Source organism: Mastomys coucha, unplaced genomic scaffold, assembly GCF_008632895.1.
Source record: "Mastomys coucha isolate ucsf_1 unplaced genomic scaffold, UCSF_Mcou_1 pScaffold8, whole genome shotgun sequence".
Classification (NCBI taxonomy): Eukaryota; Metazoa; Chordata; class Mammalia; order Rodentia; family Muridae; genus Mastomys; species Mastomys coucha.
The window spans coordinates 23908808-23934321 of NW_022196914.1; the positions used below are offsets into that span (position 1 = coordinate 23908808).

Consider the following 25514-nt stretch of genomic DNA (forward strand, 5'->3'; position numbering starts at 1 on the left):
CATCTATCTATCCAATTGCTGACATGCCATGCCCATCTGGATGCTCGTAGACTATTTAGCTACAGTATGTTTGATTAGCTCTTACCTTTTTCATCCTAGTCTTGGCCATTCTATTTTATCCCCATGGTGGTGTCCATATCCTAACTCTGGAATCTTCTACCCTAACTTCACCAAGCAAGAAATCCCTGGTGCACCCTTGATGTCTGCTCTCCTTTGCTCTCCATTACTCAGCCCATGATGAACATCTGGAATGGGACAGCATATTTTTTTTTTTAACCTTTTTCTGCAACCTTTTGTGATCCACTGCAGTCCCTGACCTAAACTATTGACATAGTCTCTTAGCTGGTTTCCTTACATTGTGCTCTGTTGTTTGTTCCCAGTATGGACAGCAGTATATAAGACTGTGTCATTTCCTTTACCTCCAACCCCCTACTTTGGCTCCATCTCAGAGAGTCAAGGCTACTGTCACATCAGTTTAGGAGCCTGGCACAGGCTGCCTTGGCGGTACCTCTACCTATCTTTCCTTCCTTAGTCACTCTCATCCACATGCTCTTTGGAGGTCCTTTCCTTTTCTTTTCCATTTTCCTTTTCCTCTTCCTCTTCCCATTCCCTCACGTTACATCTTGATCACAGCCTCCCTCTTCTCCTCCCAGTTCCACCCTCACAAATTCCTCCCCACAAGTACCCCTCTCTTTAGAGAAAGGGAAGCCCTCCCACCCTGTACCATCCCACCTCGACAAATCAAGTTGAAGCAGAACTAAGCACATTCTCTCCCACTGAGACTGGACAAGGCAGCCCACCTAGGGGAATGGGATCCTACAGGCAACTGTTCAGAGACAGCCCCTGCTCCAGTTGTTAGGGGTCCACATGAAGACCAAGTTGCACATCTGCTACAAATGTGTGCAGGGGGCCTAGGTCCAGCCCATGCATGTATTTAGTTGGTGGTTCAGTCTCTGTGAGCTCCCATGAGTCCAGATTAGTTGACTCTGTAGGAGTTTTTATATTGTTCTTGACCCCTCTGGCTCACTTGGTTCTATGCCCCACTCTTCCACAGTACCCTCTATGGGGTTTCCTTAAACAGACCCAGCACAGCCTTAGCTCTGACGGGTAGAGAATGGCATGACTTCTTCAGTGCCTTCTGCTCAGATGTCACCTCAGGGGTGTCTGTGACTCACATTAAATAGATGAAGTGGGTTCTAGTCCCCACAACACTCATACCCAAATTATCATTAACTTGTTTTCTTCCTTGAAAATGCAAGCTCCAAGAATCAGGCTTCATATGATGTACTCTTTGAAATACCTGTCATGTAATAGTTGCTTAATAAATAATTCCTGGAGGAACAGAAGAAATTAGATTTTTCACATTGAAGTTAAACAGATGAAGAGAAAGTAGAAAATTGGGAGAGGAAAGCTTTTCTGGTTTTTAAAATTATTAGTTCATTTTATATTCCTATGCACATTTTTGATATCTACTTGTCAAAATCTGAATTTTCATATACATGTGTGAGGTTCAATCTTTTTTGTTACTTGATTATTTCACCATTAACAACCTGAGAAGCTTGATAGCAAAGTGAGTGTTGCAGCTTTAAGTGTAGACAGTTCTGAAATTCATTTTAGATTTCCTCCCCCATGCTCACTTCCCGTGTTCCTTCAGCTTGAAGCTGTGAGAAGTGAGGTGTTGTTTGCGGCTGGTGGTTCAGGGTATAAGGCTTTCTGCCCTTTACAGGAAGAAAGCTCCTCACGAAAACAAACACTTTATAAGGGTATAATTTTGGAGGCCCTGGCACACACTGTCATCCTGTGCTGACTGACCTATGAAATCTGACAGCCAAAGCAGCTCTTTCTTAGCTGAAGAACTTCACATCACATGCATACACCTGTTGACATTCAGATTGTCAAATGGCTGTCATAACATGATAAAAATATATATGGCCTTCCTTTAAAACTCATGATGACTTTAAGGACCACCCTCCTTCCACTTCTGAGCAACAGAGAGGAGGCCAGAAGTTATACAGGCAGAGGCTGGATGAAACCAAGGGCACATTTAGCATCCTTGTTGACAGAGGTACAGAAAAACACAAAGCATTGTCTCCCAATACAGTGAAATAGTTTCCACGACTGCTTGACTTTCTCCTTAACAGCTCTTGGGGTCTTAGGCGGGGTCTGTGACTTGTCTTACTTGTTTATTTTGGAATACTTGTACAGACTATATAGGATCATGCATAATTTGGAATAGAAGTGACATAAACCTGATAGAAGAATTCAGAGACTTTATTTTGGCTCATGAATTAAAGTCAGCTTAGGTTGCATATTTCCAGGTTCACCTGAACTACATGGTAGGATCTGACACACACACACACACACACACACGTACACACACACACACATACATAGACACATACATACACATACACACACAGAGAGAGAGACAGACAGATAGAGACAGACAGACAGAGAAACAGAGAGACAGACATAGACAAATGGAGACACAGAGAAGAGAAACAGAGAACACAGAGCCAGAGAGAGACAAAAGGCAGAGGAGAGAGAGACAACGGGTCCGTCCAGAATGTCTTTCCCTTAGGCACTTGAGGACAGCATAATGATTATGAGACTGTGTGGTGAGCTATGTACCTCATGATGGACAGAAGGCCTGCAGAGCGAAGAATGTAGGCAGAACAGAGCAAGATACATCCCCTAAGAACACCTGCAGTCACCTGCTTCCTCCACCTAAGCCTTACTTGCTACATTTTACAACACCCAATGATTCCAGCATACTATGACTGTATCAGGGAATTAATCCATGGGTTAGGACAGAGGCCTGTGGAGTCAGTCATTGCTCTCCAGCTAATCAGCTAGCAGCTGTACCACCAATTCTATAAGGTTGGGGAGAGGGATTTCATTAAAATCATGATACCTCTCTTACCCATGGGGAGTATGTTCAGGAATCCTCAGCAGATGCCCAAAAGCATGAACAGTATTCAACACTATGGATATTATTCTTTTCCTATACATACAAATTCATGTTGAGATGTGATTTATAAATTATGCATAGCAGGAGACTATCAGTAACTAATGAAAAAATGAATTGTAATAAAAGCTCTACAAATATGTCTTTATCTCTCTTTAAATATTCATTTCATAGACTTTAGATAATGACAACTTCAGAAGATGAATGCACGGATAAGGAGGAATTGTATGTCCCCAGAGAAGTATGTAGATGATCCTCTCTCCCTCCTCTTCCCTTTGTCTCTCTCTTTGTCTCTCACTGTCTCTTGTTCTCTGTGTTTCTGATTCTGTTTGTCTCTCTGTCTCCATCTCTCTCTCCCCATTCCTATGCCTCTCTCAGTGTATTTCTGTCTCTTACTGTTCATCTTTTTCTGTTTCTGTCTTTGTCTTTCTCTCTCTCTTTTTCCTCTTTTTCTGTGTCCTTGTCTCTCTTGTGTGTGTGTGTGTGTGTGTGTGTGTGTGCACGGATGTGTGTGTCTGGATCCTACTATATAGCTCAGGTGGACCTGGAAATATGAAGTCCAGCTGACTTTAATTCTTGATCATTGTCCATCTGGCCTTAGCCTATTGCATTATCTGTTCTGCATTGGCCTACAGAGTGCTGGGATTATAAGAGTGTCCCACTATGCCTGGCTCATTGCTTTTATTAATTACGGAATACATATTGTTTATTGACCTTTTCTATCGACTCCCCTTAAGCACATAAGTGTGTCCTAGTTCAAAGCCTGTAACTAACTCTATTTCTCAACAAAGAAATGCACATGCCCTATTGCTTTCCTTCAGAAACTCTTGAGCATTTTAGAACCAACACGTGTGGAAAGTACTTCTCTTTACATTCGATAAGAAGCCTTTAAGATGTTATGAATACTCAATAGCAATGGCAGCAACAAAGTTGTCTGATCATAGGTTTAAAGAGCTTTGCAGGACAGCAGTGAGTGGCTGGAGTTGGTTCCTTACCTCTAGAGGCTGGATGTGCTGTGAGTCTAACAGAAAGGACTTGGGTAGCAGCTATGGGCTAGACTAAGTATCAGTTCTTCTCCTGAGATCCAGAGAAGAGTCACTCCACTGCGTGAGCATTTTCCTCATTTGTGAGATGAGAACAGGGACTTCTATTCTTGTTTTGAGAAATATTAAAAAATTAGTGGCAAATTCCCTTTCTTGACTCAGTTACTCTCAGCACCAGAGGTCTCAGGCAAAGGCCAGCCTGTTTTCATCTTGTGGAGACTGACTCAGAGCTCCAAAATCTTTCCATCCAGCTCTCTAAGTTCCCACTGGTAAGTGGGAACCACCAGTGCCAGCCCCATGCTTCAAATCCCCCATTGCCTTTGTGATACAATTCTGGCAAACCCACACTTTGCTGCTGTACCTTTCTCTCTTGAACCTGGTCAAAATGCTGAGTGAAGGAAAATGTCACACAGACTTACTTCAGAAACAATGGTAACTCAATCTCTGGGCACAACATCTAGAATCCTAATCTTGTAAGTCATATAAAATCTAAATCCTCCGGTGTCAAATCCTGGTGGATCTGCTTTGAAACCAGGAGACACTAGCAGCTACATCTTGTTCTTATGATATCCCCATCCCCAAAGCCCCTTACCTTTCTCTCTTGCTTGCTCTCTTCCTCTGTCCAACCTGGAAGTCCCGCCTACTCGCCCAGTGATTGATTCCTTTATTCATTAGGGGATGGTTCACAAGAAGTCACCCAAGTATGTGACTCATTCCTCATTGCAGACAACCCCTCCTGGGAAAGCAGAATTAACATCAAAATACAACAGCACCAGGGCCATCCACAACATTCTTGCAGGTTTCTCTGGGGTTCTAATGAGTTAAAGAGGAAAGCATCATGTTGGTGGTGGTTCCTCAAGACTGCTTTGAAAGAATCATGACATGCAAGGAGAGGGATTAGGGTTTTGGCTAGAAGGAAAACTTGATGGGAGGACAAGTGTCCACCTGGTTTCTCACTAGGCTTCTTTCTCCTTGGCCAGGCTGGTTGCTCACCTGTTTTTCAGGAACTTATTTCTAGTGGAGAACCTGACAGACCCCAGTCTGTATCCTTGATGCCCACTTCACTGGATGCCTTTTTTTTTTTTCTGTGTTATTTCTCAGGTCCATATGCACACTTTTCTGTTCAGCCAGAGGAAACAAAACTGTGTCAGCTTATGAATTATTTTCTTTGGCAACACCAGGTGGTGCTGGGAATCAAGTAAACTATCATCAGATTTCCAGGGTAAAATTTTTCTTTTACAGGCTTTTTTATATCTGCTCACCAAATCTTTCATGTGCTATGCTCATATTAGGTATGGAAGGAATTACAGGTGCTCACAGACCAAATTGCAGTGTTATTATCTAGCAATGTATTGTTTAAAACCGAGATTTTGTGGGGCTGGGGAGATGGCTCGGGGTTGAGAGCATTTGTTGCTCTTGCAGAGGATCTAGGTTCTATATCTAGTAGCTGTGTTACAACTCACAACTATCTGTATGTCTAGTGCCTTCCTTCTTGTGGCCTCTATAGGCTCTTGCTCACACATGGTGCATGTAAACTTATACACATTACATTCACACTCAAAAAACATTAAATTAAATTAAATCAAGGATATGGAATTATGAGCTCTTAGATTCAAAAGACAATGAATTTACCTGATGAATAGAATGTATTTTTCTCTTTTTCTCATGCTTTGAATTGAACTCAGAGGACACACACTCTCCTCTTTAGCTACATCCCAAGATTATGGTTTTTTTTGTTTGTTTGTTTTGTTTTTTGTTTTTTAGGAGACAGGATCTCACTGCACAGGTCAAGCTGACTTTGAACCCACTATGAACCCCAGTTGGTGTTGATCCTTCTACTTCTTGGAATACAACTCATGTTATCATGACCAATTTATTTATTTTTAGATTTTCAAAAACAAATTTTCTTATGTATTTTTGAGGATTATAACTCAATGTAGCCAACAGGGGTAGTAAGTGGTTATTCCCATGATGCATGTCAATATAGCTGGCAACTCATAGTTACTTATTTTGAAGAGAAGCTTAGCTAAAATCTATAAATTTTGATGATGACTCCTAGTACAATATAGTCTTATTAACTATAGTCCTATAATATAATTGCATATATGCTATCTATATTTACTGACCATACAAAATTGATATGAATCATCTACCTTACATTTTACTTCCTATCTCCATTTCTGCCTCTGGCCATTATTGATTTATTCTCTATGTATTCAGTCTACTTACTTCCTAGCATGTGACTAAAATCATTATGTCTTTTGGTGTCTGTCTGACTTATTTTACTTAGCAAAATTTCCTCCATCATGTGCACCAAATGGTAGGGTTTTCTTCATTTAAAATTAATTAATTAATCAATCAGTCAATCAATTAATTTTATATCCGACTACAATTTCCCCTCTCTATCTCCTCCCAGTCCTTCTCCCTTTCTTTCCTCCCACACCCATCCCTCCTCTAGCGGAGCAGCTTTCCATGGCCATCAACCAGTCCTGGCATATCAAGTTTCAGCAAGACAAGGCATATCCTCTCCTATTGACACAAGACAAGGCAGCCCAGTAGGAGGAAAGAGTCCAAGAGGCAGGCACCAGGATCACAGACAGCCCCTGCTCCCACTGTTAGGAGTCTCACATGAAGACCAAGCTGCACAACTGTAAGATATGCACAGAGGCTCTAGGTCAGTTCTACGCAGGCTCCAGTTGGTGGTTCAGTCCTGTGAGCCCATGTAGATCTAGCTTAGTAAATTTTGTGGGGTTTCTTATGGTGTCTTTACTCTCTCTGGCTCCTATAATCTTTTTTTTTCCTCCTCTTCTGCAGGGTTCCCCCAGCTCTGCCTAGTGTTTGGCTGTGAGTCTCTGTACCTGTTTCTGTCAGTTGCTGGCTGAAGCCTCTCTGATGGCAGTTATGCTAGGCTCCTGTCTGCAAGTAGAACAGAATATCATTAATACGTGTCAGGGTATCATCTCATGGCATGGGTCTCAAGATGGACCAGTCATTGGTTGGCCACTCTTTCAATTTCTGTTCCATTTTCACCCCAGCACATCTTGTAGGCAGGACAAATTGTAGGTCAAAGGTTTTGTGCCTGGGTTTATGTTCTAATTCCTCCATTCTTGTCTAGTGACAGGAGATGGCCAGTGTTGGCTCCATATCCCCCATTGCTAGGAGTCTTAGCTAGCTAGGGTCATCCTTGGAGTTTCCATTGTCCTAAGTTTCTAGGACATCTAATCCCAGAGATGCCCTTTTACTGATTTCAGTTCTCACCCACTCTGTCCTCCTCCACCGATCCCTCCTGTTCCCCTCTAATCTCATCTCTCACCCAGTTCTCTCCCTCAATCCACCCCTGATATCTATTTTATTTTCCCTTCTCAATAAAATTCAAGCATCTTCCCTTGGGCTCTCCTTGTTACCTTCCTGTTACTTAGTTTCTTTGGGTCTGTGGATTGTAGCATAGTTATCCTGTACTTCATGGCCATATGTGTTTGTCTTTCTGGGTTACCTCATGCAGTATGATATTTTCTACTTCCATTCATTTGCCTTCAACCTTCATGATGTCACAGTTTATAAAAACTGATTAGTATTCCATTTGTAAATTTACTACATTTTTTAAATCAATTTTTCAGATGAAGGACATCTAGGTTATTTTCAGTTTCTGGCTATTATGGATAAAGCTGCTATGAACATAGTTGAGCAAGTGTCCTTATAATATGGTGGAGCATACTTTGGGTTTATACCTAGGAGAGGCATAGCTAGGTCTTGAGGTAGACCTATTCCCAGTTTTCTGAGAAACCACCAAATTGGTTTTCGAAGTGGTTGTACAGGTTTGCACTTACAACAGCAATAGAGGAGTGTTCCCCTTGCTCCACATCCTCTCCATCATGAGCTGTTGCTTGAGTTTGTTTTTTTAATTTGTTATTAGATATTTTCTTTATTTACATCTCAAATGATATCTCCTTTCCTGCTTTCACCTCCGGAAAAAACAAAAACAAAAACAAAAACAAAAACAAAAACTCTTCCCTCTCCCCTTCCCCTGCTCACCAACCTACCCTCTCCCGCTTCCTGGCCCTGGCATTCCTCTACACTGGGACATAGAACCTTCATAGGACCAAGGGCCTCTCCTCCCATTAATGACCGACTAGGACATCCTCTGCTACATATGCAGATGGAGCCATTAGTCCTACCATGTGTACTCTTTGGTTGGTGGTTTAATCCTTGGGAACTCTGAGGGTACTAGTTAGTTCATATTGTTGTTCATCCTAAGGGGTTGCAAACCCTTCAGCTTCTTGGATCCTTTCTCTATCTCCTTCAGTGGGGACCCTGTGCTTAGTCCAATGGATGGCTGTGAGCCTCTACTTCTGTGTTAGTCGGGCACTGTCAGAGCCTCTCAGCAGACAGCTATATCAGGCTCCTGTCAGCCAGCACTTGCTGGCATCCACAATAGTGTCTGGGTTTGGTGATTGAATATGGGAAGGATTCTCAGGTGGAGCAGTCTCTGGATTGTTCTTCCTTCAGTCTCTGCTCCATAGTTTGTCTCTGCAACTCCTTCCATGGATATTTTGTTCCCCCTTCTAAAAAGGATTGAAGTATCCACACTTTGGTCTTCCTTCTTGAGTTTCTTGTGGTTTGTGGATTGTATTTTGGGTATTCTGAGCTTCTGGGCTAATATCCATTTATCAGTGAGTGCATACCATGTGTGTTCTTTTGTGACTGAGTTATGTCACTCAGGATGATATCCTCCAGATCCATCCATTTGCCTAAGAATTTCATAAATTCATTGCTTTTAATAGCTGAGCAGTGCTCCATTGTGTAAATGTACCACATTTTCTGTATCCATTCCTCTGTTGAGGGACATCTGGGTTGTTTCTAGTTTCTGGCTATTATAAATAAGGCGGCTATGAACATAGTGGAACATGTGTCCTCATTACATGGTGGAGCATCTTCTGGGTATATGCTCAGGAGTGGTATAGCTGGGTCCTCTGGTAGTACTATGTCCAATTTCCTGAGGAACTGCCAAACTGATTTCCAGAGTGGTTGTACTAGCTTGCAATCCCACCAGTAATGAAGGAGTATTCCTCTTTCTACACAACCTCACCAGCATCTGCTGTCAACTGAGTTTTTGATCTTAGCCATTCTGATGGGTGTAAGGGGACTCTCAGACATTTTCTTTTTAAAGACTAAAAAAAAATTATGTTCCATAACGGACAGTTGCATATTTTTATGTCTACTATGAATGTCAATTATCTTTCCAACTTTTCTTGGCTTCTAGTGAACATAGCAGGGAAGATATTTATGAAGGGGTGATTTTATTTTATTGTTTTATGTATGCACCTAGATGGGAGATTGTTGGGGTATATGTTAGTGCTGTCTGTCTCTTTCTTTCTTTCTTTCTTTCTTTCTTTCTTTTCTTTCTTCCTTCCCTTCTTCCTTCCTTCCTTCCTTTCTTTCTTTCTTTCTTTCTTTCTTTCTTTCTTTCTTTCTTTCTTTCTTTCTTTCTTTCTTCCTTTCTTCCTTTCTTTCCTTCTCTTTCTCCCTTCCTCCCTCTCTTTCTTCCTCCTCCTCCTTCCTTCCTTCCTTCCTTCCTTGATCCCTTCCTTCCTTTCTTTGTTTATACCATTTATCATAATGACTTCACTAAGTCATGTCTTCACCAGCAGTATGCAAACCCCTCACCAATGCTTGTTTTACCTTTTTAGTAACATCCATCCTTTAAGGTGCTAGGTGATATGTAGCAATATGCATTTCCTTCATGGTCAATGAACCTGACTCAGTGTTAGTTTTTTGATATGGATAGACCTTCTAGGGAAGGCCTGTCAGATAAATGTTGTCAATTTTCGGTACTATTTTCTCATGCTTATACATTTGAATAATTATTATAAATATTATCATAAAGCCTGAAAAATGTCAGTAAAGAAATCGGCTTAACTTTTTTACAGACTTCTTAAACTTATTTGGCCAGAGATGACCTCCTTCTTTTTCCAGAGCACATACATGAGGACATTTGTCTTAGGATGTAGGTTTGGAAATTATATTTATAGGGAGATTGGTCCTCTTTCTGCATCTTTTAATCACAAACAGGTTCGTTCGTTTCTCTGTGATGTCTGAATACTTTTGGGATGCCCTAGCAAGTTTCTAATGACAAGTTGGTCCTGCAGGTGCTACATCACATTGGCTCAAGCTCTGGGCATGAGCATGGGAGGAGCCCCTGCTGGTCCTGCAGGGACAGGCAAGACAGAGACCACTAAGGACATGGGTCGTTGCCTTGGGAAATATGTTGTAGTTTTCAACTGCTCAGACCAGATGGATTTCCGAGGACTTGGGCGGATATTCAAAGGTGAGCACTGTGCTTTTTTTTTTCAGTGACTGGGAAATTTCAGGTCAGGTGAAATTTCTTGCTAAGATTTATTTCTCAGGGTGGTCAATGCAGTTTCTTGGCAGTGCATGCCTAGGCTTCGGGGAAACTTGATTCAATCTGCAGCAGCAACAACAGTCAAAGATTTGTATATTTTTTTAAGAGCTGGATACATTTTGTTGTCACTTTTTTTTGGCTTGTTTTATTTGACAAGCTCAGTCTTAGCAGCACTAGGTGGATGGGATGCTCACATAATTTCCCCTTTTGTAAAGCACTTGTCGTCAGTAATACGGTTGGATGTTTACAGACAGCCTGCCAACGTCTCTGCTGCTTGGGGCCTCTGGATGCACCATTTATTTTCTAACCCCAGTTTTGAATAAACTGGTTCATTTTGGCAGCTGCGTAATATCCGTTTTCTTGGTTTTCAGAAATGATGTACTAATTGGATTTTCTGTTTAATTTCCTTTCTAAGGACTGGCACAGTCTGGGTCCTGGGGTTGCTTTGATGAATTCAACCGTATCGATCTACCAGTTCTGTCCGTTGCAGCCCAGCAAATCTCCATTATTCTCACGTGTAAAAAGGAGCATAAAAAATCTTTTATTTTTACTGATGGAGATAATGTGACCATGAACCCAGAATTTGGACTTTTTCTGACCATGGTAAGTAGAGTATTGCTAGAAGGGCCAGCCATTGAAATGCAACCCAGCCTTGTTGTCTCAGCTCTCACCTCTCCCCAGTCCCGTGTCACCTGAGCATCATGCATGCAGACAGAGATTGCAATTACCATTTCTGTTTGAAAACCTTTAAGAGCTAAACAAAGCTTGTATTAATAACTCATGACTTAGACAGTCCAGGCAAAGGAAGAGTGAGATATGTAAATGACTGCTACTTGACATTCCAGATCTGTGTTGTGTGCATAATGAATCTCTTAATATCATGCTGGTGTGTCCTAGCTGTCCCAGGAGTGTGTCATTCATCCTTGGGTTTTGCTTCCACTCAGAACCCTGGCTACGCTGGACGACAGGAGCTCCCCGAGAACTTGAAGATCAACTTCCGCTCCGTGGCCATGATGGTCCCCGACCGGCAGATTATCATTAGGGTGAAGCTGGCCAGCTGTGGCTTCATTGACAACGTAGTTCTGGCCAGAAAATTTTTCACGCTCTATCAGCTGTGTGAGGAGCAGCTCTCAAAGCAGGTGCGCTACTCTGAAGGTCTTTATGGAGTTAGCTACAATTCTTCTTCTGTTCACTAGGATATTTCATTTCTTTTAAAGATTGTTAGGGAATGTCATATAGGCATTCAATGTATCTTGATAAATCTACCTCATATTCTGCCCCCTCCAATTCTTCCTTTATCCCATTCACTACTTTTCTCTCCAAATTCCACGTGCTCTTAAAACAAACAATTGTGACCCCTTAGTGCTGCCTATATATGCATGGATGTAGAGCTATCTACGGAGCATGGGTTGCTTCTCAGGCTGGATGCTTGTTAAAAACCAACTCTCCCATTCCCAGAAGCTGCCAATTGCCAATAGTTCTTCAGCTTAGACTAGAACTCTTGACAATGTACCTTGACACTAAGTATAAAATGACAAAGCTGGTATGTGTCTGTGTGGGTATAACACGTGCATTGTGTGTACAAAGGCATGTGGAGGCCAGAAGTCAGCTTCTTGAACTGTTCCTAAGGTACTGTCCACCTTGGCTTTTGACAGTGTCTCTCATTGCCCTTAGGCTAGCTGAGTAACCTAGAACCAGTGAGGACTAGGGACAGGTTTCTGATTTTCCAGCGCAATGAATTTATGTGTGTGCTACCATGTCGAGTGTCCCTCCAACCCCCTCCCACTGGTTTTCAAAGTGATGTCAGATCTTCATGGTTGCACAGCAAGGACTTGACCTACAGAGTTATTGCTCAAGACACAACAAAATTGATTTTCTCTAGACTTCTGTTAAGAAGTACATTTAAAGGAACAGCTATTTTTAGCACAGAAGTGATGTGGTTACTCTGCAAACTGACTTTTGAGCTATAATATGAGTGGTATTGCTATTGGCAATTTACATTAACCTGTGTATGCATTATGGTGTATAAGGTGATGACATAGTTTTTGGGATCTTCTGTCTATTGACCCCCAAACTTGCCCATGTATTTAACTAAGCTTGTTGACTAATTGCTTTTTCTGTTGTAAACTTCTTGATAGTTTCCTATATGTTTGGGACAGCAGATAAAGCCTTCATGAGAGCTAATGGATAGGAGACACAAGTTAATCACAAAATACATCTGTATTAGTTATCTATCACTGACTAACAATTTTAGTCACAACCTCACTGAAAGCCTCTTTCAGTGGCTTGAAAGAGTGGACAGCATTTCCATGTCTGAGGAACTGAAGCCAGTTTCAGTGGGTCTGATATATGTCAGAAGGCTGCATTGAAGGTGTTGGCCAGAGCCTTGATTCCATCTCACTTTTGATTGGACATCAGTTTAATGAATTATCTGCTCTCTCCTTCTGTTCCTTGGATGTAAAGAATGTTCTGTGTCCCTGCTCCCAGCCCTTGTCTGCACTGCTTCTGTACTCCACTCCTATGGTCACATCCACAAAACCCCCATGAAATGACAGGATCAATGCACACAGAGTGGTCACCCTTTTGCAGATACCACTTCAGGCTCATGGATTTAACACAATTCCACTTCTCAAAGGAAGTTTTCCTTTGTTAACTTCATCCACTGACACTTTAAATTAATTGCTACTTTTGGGCACATTTACTTAGACATATATAAGTTTGGTTTTTCGAGACAGGGTTTCTCTGTATAGCCCTGCCTGTCCTGGAACTCACTCTGTAGACCAGGCTGGCTTTGAACTCAGAAATCCACCTGCGTCTGCCTCCCAAGTCCTGGGATTAAAGGCATGTGCCAGCACTGCCCAGCAGACTTTTATTTCTTTGTTGTTGCTGTTGTTATTGTTGTTGTTGTTCTTCTACTTTAATTTTACTTATTAAAGATTACACTATAGCTGTCTTCAGACATACCAGAAGAGGGCATCAAATCCTATTACAGATGGTTGTGAGCCACCATGTGGTTGCTGGGAATTGAACTCAGAACCTCCGGAAGAGCAATCAGTGCTCTTAACCACTAAGCAATTTCTCCAGCTCTTCTTTGTTCTTCCTGAGAAGTTGAATTCCTTGAATTCAGGAACTGGCCTTGAATGCTTTCTGTGCTCCATCCTCAATACATGAGCACCAAGTGAGGTGCTATACTCTGTTACATTAACCAGTGGTTTTTAATATTATTTTTGTTTTTATTTAATCATAATTTCATTTTGTAAAATATATAACATACTATATCGGCCATTTCAAATGTACAGTTTATTAGTGTTAAGTATATTTAGAGCAGATCTACAGAGATTTTTCATAATTTCTTTTATTACAAAATTAAACCTGGTGATTTGACAGCTCCCTTTTCCCACCTCCCAGTCCCTGCAAGCCACTATTCTAATTTTCTGTCAATTTAACAGATAACTCATGTAAATAAAACAATACGGTATTTGTTCTTCTGTGGTATAATACCTTCCAGGTTCATCTGCAATGTGGTGTGGAGCTCTTTCTTTATGTGGCTATATAATTCTCTACTGTTGTTGGGGCTGGCATCTCAGTCTCCATCTTGTCCCTGGGCTATCATCTATCAGCTATGATTCTTTTATTTCTTCCACTATCTTTCTTCTGTTCCCGTAATTGACTCAGGGCATTTTATGATAGGGAGCTTTCTGGGCTTTTACAGTGGGGACATTCCTTTCTGGACTTTTTACAATGAGGACAGTCCTTTCTGGACATTTTACAATGGGGACATTCCATTTACATTAATGCATAACCAAGCAATAATACCTGTGCACCTGGGCAAATACCTTTCTGGTTTGTAACTTTTTAAGCTCTTTGTTTCCCTAGAGTAAACTGAGATTTGAACAGATATTTTGTATTGTCTCCTTCCTTTGCTTCTCCTGATCCCAATTTGTCAATTTTTGCTCCCTTCCCTCAAGAACCCTGTTGTTTAAGTCCTGTAGGTTGGTGCACATTGTGTGAAATGGCTGTGTTTTGATTCTTTATTCATCTGTGGTAGGGCAGCTAGGCAGCTGGGTTGCTCCCTACTTCTATCTTTTGTGAATTGTCATGTTGTATAAAAGAGAAAGAACCAGAAATATGTTTGGTGGAGGTGCAGTATGGTGAGGAGGAAGGGGTGCCTCTGCCATGCTGAGACATCCCTCCTCCTGCCTCCCCTCCAGAGACACCAGCCATAGGATGGATATAGTATAGTATAGTTTACTTAGGGCATGTGTAGGGGAGTTGAGGAGGGAGCAGATATACAGAAAGACAGAGAGAAAAAGAGAGGGAGGGAGACAGAGAGAGAGAGAGAGAGAGAGAGAGAGAGAGAGAGAGAGAGAGAGAGAGAGAGAGAAGAGGAGTACATGTGGCGAGAGAGAGAGGTGAGGGGAATGGGGAGAGAAGGGGAAGAAAGGGAAGAGAATATGAGAGTGAGGAGGGGGCAATCAGCTCCTTTTACACTAAGTCAGGCATGCCTGGCTGTTGCCAGGTAACTGTGGGGCAGATTCTAGAAGAAATGCTAACACGAACAGTAGGGTATGAATTTTATATATTGTTGTTCAAACATCCCTTTAAGACTGGGATACCCCTGGGAGTGTTGCATCATATGGAAAATCTACTTTTTAAGTTTTTAAGACAATGTTTCACTCTATTACGTACGTTGGCCTGGAACTTGCCATTTAGTCTTGAAGTTGAAATCCTTCTACATTCTCCAGGTGCTAGGATGGGCCTTTGCCCGTGCACCTGGCTTGATTGCTTCATTTTTAATTTTTAGAACTGCCAGCTGTATTCCACAGTGGTTGGGTAATGGAATTTTAATTATTCACCTCATATATGCTAACATTTGGAATGTGGAACTTTCATAATTATTATACTAAGCACAAAGCTGGGGCATGGCTCCAGATTTAGCAGAGTTCTTCCTCCAGGTGATTCTGGAACGTGGCTTCTTCTCCTCATGCCTAATACCCCTACATTATTAGTAAAAGTTTGAGAGTGTCATGTCTGAGTTTAGTTCTGCTCCTGAATTTTAGCTATAGCGACTCAGATGCATTTTCATATGTATGACGGTAAAAGAATGCCACAGTCTACGAGGAAATGTGTACCTTTCCCCTTATCTAGATACACCTTAGTTTTAACTCAAGGACTTAAGCTAATGATGGCATAAGGAAAGACTCTTGGCTAGTTTTCAGTTTTCAGCAAGCATATCAATAAAGAAAATTTTTGTTCTATTTTTTTGACTTCTTAATTGATTCATTGTGAATTTCACATCATGCACCCATTCACACTTATCTTCCCATTGCTCCATATATGCCTTCCACCCTTGCAAACTGCTCCCACAAAACCAAACCAAACTAATCCAAAGTAAAAACAAAATCTCACAGTGGAAGCTGTGGTATGTCATGGTGAGTCACATAGTATACCCTTTGGAACAAACAGGTTTACTTGCAAATGTTCATACACTATCAATACTTGATACTCACCGGGACTCATCTTGGATATTCTGTTGTTTTCCAATGTCATGGTTCTAGAGGACCAGCCTTTTCATGTGCTCCAGTAGCTCATAGATGGTGTAGCTGTTGGGGTGGGTCAACTCAGAGTCCTGGATCTGTGCCTGGGAGGTAGCTGAGTTGTTCAGCTTTTCAGCTCTCCTGTGCCTACACCATCAGAGCCAGCTTTATCAAGGAGAGGTAGAGGGTGGGGATAGGGCGTGGGGGAACTCTCTTCTCAGTGCGGCAGGGCCAGATTTCCTGCGCCATCCGAGGAAGAGGTAGTGCTAACTCTCCTGAGCTCATACCTTCAGAGTTTGGTCACCCACGCCTTTCCTTTTTTTTTTTTTTTTTAAGGAATCAGCATTAATTTATTATCATGAATGTGTTTTCAGCCAAATCCATATTGTTTCCATGGTAGGATATTATTGCAAATAAGCTCAATATCTCTATTTCTTCAGGTTCACTATGACTTTGGTCTACGCAACATTTTGTCAGTTCTGCGCACCCTGGGGGCAGCAAAAAGAGCCAGTCCCACGGATACAGAATCCACCATTGTAATGCGAGTGCTGCGTGACATGAATCTTTCCAAACTGGTGAGACTCACAGGGGGAAGTATTTTACCTGCTTAAGTATGAGTTTAATGAATCAGATTTAGAAATATTTATTTAAATTTATTTCAATGCCTAATTCTCAGATCAAGTGCTAGAGAGCAGAGTTTAAATTATTCATTTTCAGAAGTTTTTTTTTTCCTCAAATGTCTCACATCTAGTCAGAAATATTTTTATTTCAATAGAATGGAATTGGTTAAAAAACAAACTATACACAGGGCTAGAGAGATGGCTCAGCAGTTAAGAACACCTAAGAGCATTGGTTGCTCTTTCAGAAGACTCAGGTTTGATTCCCAAAACCTACATGGTGGTTGCCTCTACAGGCACCAGGACACATATGTTACATAGACCAAACATGTCCATGAAATACAACAATAATTTTAAAATCCCATGCAATAAAGATCTAAATAGTCTTAATCATTTCTATGTGATAGATAAAAATCTTGCTTTTAAAAAGTCTTCAGAGCCTGGTAAGGAGTTGTGTTAAGTTTTACAATGATGTAATAATAATTTCCCATTCTTGTAGTAATTACTCATAACAATGCCTAGTTTCAATGTCTCTGTATGTAGAATGAAAAAGTGCTGGTTTTGTTTCAAAAAGAAGTATGAATCAGATTCCAACTAATTAATTTACAAATACATTTTATTAAGAGAATCTATTTAGCTTAAGTTAGGAATTATAGACTTCTGTCTTTTGAAAGGGGGATTTTATGAAACATTTGAAATGTAGGTAGGGTTTTCTTTTCTTTTGTTTATTTTTTTGTTTTCTTTACTCTTCTTAACTTTTTAATTATGGGAAACATGAAAAATATATTATTCAAATAAAGGTTTTATTCATATACTAATAATGGTCATCCTGGCCTTCACTGAACATTTTCAAAATTTCTGCATATCTGTGTTTGTGCAAAAGCCATTGCTCTCCTTTCTATCCCTTGTTCTTTGTAGATTGATGAAGATGAGCCCCTGTTTTTGAGTTTGATTGAGGATCTATTTCCAAATATTCTTTTGGACAAAGCAGGCTACCCTGAGCTGGAGACAGCAATCAGTAAACAGGTAATGCATTTCATGGTGTATACACTTAGTGCTTCATCTGTGCTGTCTAAGTTTGGTAAGAGTGAATGGGACTGTCCTCAGCCTTTCTGTGGCTCCAAGAGTGACACGAAGGCTACAGTCACTCTAGGTCTTTGATGAAACTTCTCCAACAGAGTTCTTAGGCTTTCCCATAGCCACATGCCCAGAGAATCACATCTGAAAGGCATCAGCATTACTGGGAACCATTGCACTAGATTTAGAAATAAAATGTCATAGGTTGGCAGGGTCTGTAGGGATTCAGATGGTGTACTGGCTGGTTCTGTGTGTCAACTTGACACAAGCTGGAGTTATCACAGAGAAAGGAGCCTTCCTTGAGGAAATGCCTCCATGAGATCCAGCTGTACACTAATTTTCTCAATTAGTGATCAAGGGTGGGAGGGCCCATTGTGGGTGGTGCCATCCCTGGGCTGTTAGTTCTGGGTTCCATATGAAAGCAAGCTGAGCAAGCCAGGAGAAGCAAGGAAGTAAGCAGCACCCCTCCATGGCCTCTGCATCAGCTCCTGCCTCCAAGTTCCTGCCCTGTGTGAGTTTCAGCCCTGACTTCCTTTGGTGATGAACAGCAGTGTGGAAGTGTAAGCTGAATAAACCCTTTCCTTCCTAACTTGCCTCTTGGTCATGATGTTTTGTATAGGAATAGAAACCCTGACTAAGACAAATAGATGGATTTACTGATGGACTTCAGTTTGGCTCTGGAATCTGTGGCAAGGTCTCCAGATTTGTTTTTCTGTATTCTACTTGAAGTAATGACATGTGATATCTCTACATTCATTTCCTCTGGACACTAGTATTATCTAATGTAGTCTCTGTGATGGAGGATTCCATTGTAATGTGCCCAGTCAAGTATCTGGATTTATGGACACTTGCTGCTGTTTAATTAACCAGAATCTTTCTGTGAGTGGAGATGAACTGTATAAAGTTACATCTTAGTTTACCTTTCTTGAAGAAGAAGTTTAGAAAAAACTGTTTTTATCCCTATGGTCATTAGTCTATAACATAAAATTGATTTTCTTGAAAATATTTGGAATACAATTCAAATATAGTCATACTTCCTGTTATATATATATATGTATGTATGTGTATATATATACATATATATATATATATTTGGCTTGAGGATTATTAGTACACTGAAGTCTGGATTTATTGATCAGTAAAGAGTAATAATTCATTCTGCAAAAATATTTTCTCATCATTTGGCTCAATTAATGACAGGCCTTTCTAAAGGGCTGAGTGATTTATAAGACGGCTTATGTCAAATACTAGTTGGCATGAAATTTTTGACCAGCGTGCCTTATATACAGATACATGATTATCATTCAAAGTTATTTTTGTGTTTTTAATATTTTATTCCTTAAGTGTGTCCTTTGACAATTTCACAGATGTATATGATAACTCTGACTGCTTGCACCTGTACTTTCTCTCATTTCCTACCCACCCCACCCCACCCAACCTTCAACTTCTATCTTTACTATCAATTCCCTTCCCAGATTCATGTCATTTTGTTTTCTCTTTGTCTTTCTGACTTACTGAGTTTAACCAGGGATGACCATGTGACCATGTGTTTGGAAGTGTGTGCATAACTTCCTCTCTATAGCTCAGAAAACATCATGGAAGAGGATGCAGAAAAAAAATGTACAAACTAGAAAACAGAAGTATTGTGGAACAGCATTCTGGGCATCTGCATTCATGAACTCAAAGTTATTCTGGTTAAAATAAAATCATGACTTACAGTGAGTTCAAGCATAATATAGTTGTTTTATAAATAGATTTTAGACCTGGATGTTTTGGGCTCTGATCCCAACTTAATGGCTCCAAGTCATACCTCATTGAACACTGGTCATTCTATGCTTCATTTTCGTGACCTGTTCATAGTACACCAATTTCACCACCTCATTTTGCAGATTAATATTAGAACATTGAGTGAAAACTTCTATACTCCATGACTTTGGTGGATAGAAACCATGGATGCACACACATGATATCTAGTGTTTAGGTTGCTTGGAATTTACATGGACTTTCAATCAGTCTGACACACCATGTGTTTTTCTGGTTATAAGTATCATTATTTAAATGAATTATTCCAGACATATTTTGCTATTTAATTCTCTATTCTTAAGTTTACACTCAGACTTACATTCAATAAAGTATTGGTTTTTATGAAGTCAGTTCCTGAAGAGAAATGCAGGTGCTTCTTACTAGCTTGAGATGAAAGATTATGATGGACTACTCTTTGTCTATGTTTGCATATATTATTTTTGGGTGGTAAGCTTTCTTTAATTGTAATTAAGTGCACACCATCCAGGTTATCAATTGGGAGGCTGTGAATGCAGCCAGTGTCCTCCCACTCCCGGGTCTCTACTATGTAGTCATCCCTACTCTCCATCTTCCGGTCATTTTCCATCTTCCCAAACTGAAGCTCCACAGCCATCAATCCCTAACTTCCCATTTCTTCTCCCCCACCTTCATCATTGTGACTCTGGATCACAAGGAATGTTACCTAATATGGAGATTTTGCTGTGTTTCAGGTTGAGGAAGCTGGCTTAATTAACCATTCTCCTTGGAAACTGAAAGTCATCCAGCTGTTTGAAACACAGAGGGTGAGGCATGGGATGATGACCCTGGGGCCTAGTGGATCAGGGAAGACCACCTGCATCCATACCCTGATGAAAGCCATGACAGGTACAGAGCAGCAATTTCATTGTCTTGGGTGACACATTTCAACAATGGTAGCACATTTGAGTGCTCAAGAGAGATGTGAAGGCATAGAGACAAACGTGTTTCTTTCTTTTTTTTTTTTCTGGAAGGAATACTAGTTTACTGCTAATTGGGGACATTTAAGAAGTAATATATTGTGAACACACACCACAGAAAGGAAACGTTTTAAAGTGGCATTTTCATTGTGCTGTATGTTTTATACATCTAATTTCCTCTTCATGTTGAGTTCCAGAGAAGGCTGTTTATTTTATATAAAAACCAAGGCTCAGATTCAGAAATGCCCAAGGTCAGAAAATAGTAAGTAATAGGACAGAGAGTTGGGTTAAGGGTCCATTAGTAAATTCTCAATACACCATGCCACTTTCCACTAATTCCATAATACAATGTTACTGTTGAGTAAACAAAAATAATTCCAATCTCAACCCTTAAATTCTGCCATGAAGAGTAATCTTAAGACCATAGCCCCACATTTATGCAGATAGTTTTCTAGTGAGCTTTAATAAGTGAACCTTATTTCCAGATGCCCTTCAAGTTTTATTAGGTTAGGCCGTCTAAGGATAATGGGCATTGACCTGTTGGCTATTATTCTTGTATGCGTGGATTTTCATTGAACACTGATGCCTCTGAACATGTTAGCAGCCTGAGTGGTGGCAGAGTTAAGTTACACTTTGTCTATTGGAATGAAATATAACATTGGAGCTGGAGAAGATGCTGTAGGGTTCCAGTTAATGGAACCCAGCTAACTGACACTAGTACATGTTGATTGTTGCTGGAGACTGTCAGGACTTATGTCAGGGCTCTTCATATGATACATTTGGTCTCATTTCTAGAAATTACTGGATAAAGTGAGTCTTGTATGTGAGGGTTCTATCTTCAGATGGTAACAAACTATGTTCTTTGCCAGCAACTACCTGCTCCAAACTGAGAACTTGCATCTTTATGATTTATTATGTGGTTTTTCATGTATACTGTGAACCTTTTGTTTGGGATCTTTAAATGTTTTTCAATGATGATGTTTTCATAATTATGCTCAATATTTTTGTTACAGTTGAAGCTATTTTCTGTTAACAATCAACTGTGAATACACCTGGTACAGTGACTTGAAAAAAATGATATGCTAAATATTAAACAATATAGATACATTTGTATGCTGTACTCAAATTGTGGCATTGTGGGTTTGGGAGAAGTTCCACGAAAGGATAAATTTATTATTAGACTATTTGCTATTTACTAATTTACTGGCTTTAGTATATAAGGTATAGAACCATTAATTATATTAAGCAGCACATTGTTTCAGGTCAGAAAGTTTAATTATCCAAAAGACGAAGGAGATAATTGGGCGGAACTTCTATCAAAGGAGTGCAAGACCTGAGCATGTTGTTAGCTGGTTCACAATGCAATTCCCATGAATTGGTTTTGTTTAATATTATGTACTTTGCACTTTGCCATGTTTTATATTAGAAGCAGGGAGATAAGCATGCAAATGCTTGTAAGAGGTAAACAGTGTAGTGTGTGTGGGGGAGCACACATAGGCACAGATAATTATGACTGGATGTGTCATTGTTAGGAGGAAGGTTTGAAGTATAATGGGAACAGAGGAAGAGGGGATGAGAAACTTTCTACGTTGTTACAGAGTTTTCCGGGGAAGGGACTGCTTCCTCTGAGACCTACGGCTTGAGTAGCTGATGGGTAAAAGGCATTTGTCACAGAAGAAAGAGTCTACAAAGGAGGAGTGATGGGGAAGTATGGGATACTTGGGTGTGGCACTTGAGCACACCTGAAATACACTTTTTGTGGGTGGTGGTGGGGCTGGGTGTCCTAAGGCTGAGTGTAGAGGTGTAGTAAGTGCTAGTCTTGGCATCAAGTGTCACTCCTTTAGCAGTCCCTTGCTGTAGATGTCACTGTCTTGGAGAGGCCCCATTCTAGCTTCAGAAATGTCTTTCAACTTTTAGCCCTATACTCATCTCAATATGAGGAAGTCACTCAAAGAAAAGGAATTAACTATTAGGGGGAGAAGAGCTGATGACCCATGTCCCACCTCCTAGTTTTTTGAAGTTTATTCCATAGTTGACTAGTTAAGTGAGGTGCTATTTACTGACTTATTCTGCCTCCTCATCTCTTCCTTCAAGACTCTGAGAATCCAACTCCTTACTTCTGTCTCTGCCTTCATGAAGCCCAAATAAGGGCAGTATTTGTCTTGGGGGTGGGTAGCTTTCTAAGCATACTAAGTACCTGGGTTTTATTCCATGTGTCTGGAGCAGCCATTGAGCTCAGTGTGTCATGATCACCCCTGCTTGCAGAAAACCATCTCATGGCCATGGAAAGAAGAGATTATGGAAGGGAGATGTGTGTGGACTGACAGTAAGAAAGCTGTTCACACTAGGTTTACAATGGTGAAGTGATCAGAACTTAGTCAAGAAATACCTAGAGAAAGTCTCAATAGGAATGCATTTAAGCAACATTATTAAAGTCAGAGATTTATTCTTACAGTGTTTTTTTTTTAATAAAATTATTGTATCTTAAATGAAAATGAAAGCCCTATCCGCTGGATGTCTTTTGATGGTTTATATTTTATGTGCAATAGAATAAATACAGTTTTCACCAGTGAAATTTACCAATACACACTTAAAGATTTTCATAAAGTTTGAGTATATTTAAAAAAAGTAGTGTAGCCAGAGTATAATGGATGTTCCCTATTGTGAAAGCTCAGCTGTGGTTTGGTTGAACTTTTGCATCATAAAATTCTGCAAAAAATTGCCCTAATTAGCTTTGTGATTTCTAAAAATTAGAAATGTGGTTCTGTTTTCCCAAGTGGATGGTTTTGTTAAGATTCTCTAGGGAATCTCATGCAGTAAGGACACATATGGACACACACACATAGACACTACACACACACAGGCACACACAGACACACATAGAGATACACAGATATGTACACTCAGACACAACACACACAATTACTATAAACACACAGACACTACACACATACACATGCATATACACAGACCCCCCACAGACATATACATACAGACATACCCAGAGACACTATACACATAGATACTACACATACACAGAGAGAGAGGGGGGGAGAGAGAGAGAGAGAAAGAGAGAGAAAGAGACAGACAGACAGACAGAGACAGAGACAGAGAGAGAGAGACATTACACACACAGGTAGTACACACACAGGCATATACACATGCACACACATGCAGACACACACAGACACACTTATACAGACACACAGACACATATATATATATACATATGCATGCACACACGCAGACACATGCACACACAGACACATGCACACACAGACACACTCACACATAGCCACACAAAGAAACATACATATGCATACATACACAATAGAGAGAGAGAGAAAAAAAAGAGAGAGATATATATTATTTGTGTATTGGTTTAATGCTAGTGGATGCCAAGAAGTCTCATCACCTGCTATTCACAAATTGTAGACTGTTGTGTTTTATAAAAAGAAAGAGAAGCCAGAGATTTTTTTGGTGGAGGCGTGGTATGATACAGAGGAAGGTGGTGCCTCTGCAGGTCCATGCTAAGGCATCCCTTCACCCTGAGGTACCAGCCACATGATGGTATAGTATAGAACAGTTTATTTAGGGCATGAGGAGGGGAGTTGAAGGGGTAGTAGAGACAGAGAAAGGCAGAATGAGAGTAGAGAGAGAGAGAGAGAGAGAGAGAGAGAGAGAGAGAGAGAGGAGTAGAGGCTAGCCATAAGCATGTGGGGGGTAGGGGAGTTGGGGAGAGGGGAGAGGGTAAGAGAGCAAGAGAGTGAGGAGGGAGCAAGCAAGCAGTCCCCTTTGTAGTGAGTCAGGCACACCTGGCTATTGCCAGGAAACTGTAGGGCAGAGCCTAGATAAAATGTCAACAGAGATCCAGGAGAGCTGGTTTTGTACTTCTGTACCTGAAATCAGGGGACTAAGATGGTATAAATCCCAGCCTGAAGACTGCAGAATATGAGCAACTATTTAAGCTCAGTAACAAAAAGAAAAAAAAAAGGCAGGGTAGGTGTTCCCCCCTGTTCATGTCTTATCTAGGTAGGACCCTCCAGCAGACTGGGTAGTTCTTACACACACTGAGAAAGCACTTGCATTGTTCCATCATGGCATCCCTTTTGTCCTCAAGGCAATATGAATTTATTTTATACACAGCAAAGTTCCATGCCCAATAAAGGATAACAAGGCTAATTATAAGTTGGAATGCAGAATGACATATATTTTAGTATAATCTTTCACTTTTCGTATTTTGAACACTTGCTGACAGTATACCACAAATTAGTGCAATGTTGCTTCATGTTGGCTCACGCCACATCCGAGATGTTTAAAATATGGATGCACTTGCTGCAGATTGTGGAAAACCGCACAGAGAAATGAGGATGAATCCCAAAGCAATTACTGCCCCACAGATGTTTGGTCGACTCGATGTGGCCACAAACGATTGGACTGATGGAATATTTTCAACCCTTTGGAGGAAGACATTGAAAGCAAAGAAAGGTAGAGGAATAAACATTATGTTAAACATGCACTTTGAAACAAAATCATAGATGTCTAGATAGAATTACCAAGCAGTGGTGTTGTGCATATAATATGTTAGCCAAGACTAAATAAACTATATTTCTTATATATTTACTTATATTAATATTATATTTACTTATATTAAATATAAGTAAGCTATATTTCTGAGTGTTAAGTAATGAAAGTTTTGATTAGTATACTTAAGCCTCACCTTTAACATTTTTATTGCATTTCAATTATTTATTTTGGGCACATAGAGTATGTGCATGCTTGTGTGAGCTTGTGTATGTGTATGCATATGTCCATGTGTATATGTGTGCGTATGCATGTGTGTGTGCACATATGCATGCATGTGTGTGTGTTTGTGTGTGTGCTCGCACACATGTGTATGCATGAGTCACAATGGGCATGATGAAGTCAGAGGACAGCTTTGTTAGCTGCTGGGTCTGATCTGCCATATTGCTCCAGGCAAGGACATTTCTGCTGGGCTCTCTTGCTGGTTCTGAATGCCCTCTCTTTAAAGGATGTTTGTTTTCTAAAACAATACTTACACATACTTGTAATAGTTTAGAATAAAATAGAGAAAAAAGCTGTTAAGGAAGGTTGATAGCATAGCATTGAATAA

General features: G+C 40.4%; 1 protein-coding gene across 1 annotated transcript in view; it reads left to right on the top strand.

Annotated features, from left to right (window-relative positions):
* Positions 1 to 25514, top strand: part of Dnah5 (dynein axonemal heavy chain 5) — a 249501-nt gene that overhangs the window by 108900 nt on the left and 115087 nt on the right. Inside the window, exons 36-42 of the mRNA XM_031360281.1 lie at positions 10158 to 10336; positions 10827 to 11014; positions 11356 to 11550; positions 16389 to 16523; positions 17484 to 17591; positions 20156 to 20309; positions 24722 to 24868. Of these exons, the coding sequence (XP_031216141.1) occupies positions 10158 to 10336; positions 10827 to 11014; positions 11356 to 11550; positions 16389 to 16523; positions 17484 to 17591; positions 20156 to 20309; positions 24722 to 24868 (1106 nt within the window). The remainder of the gene's footprint in view (positions 1 to 10157; positions 10337 to 10826; positions 11015 to 11355; positions 11551 to 16388; positions 16524 to 17483; positions 17592 to 20155; positions 20310 to 24721; positions 24869 to 25514) is intronic.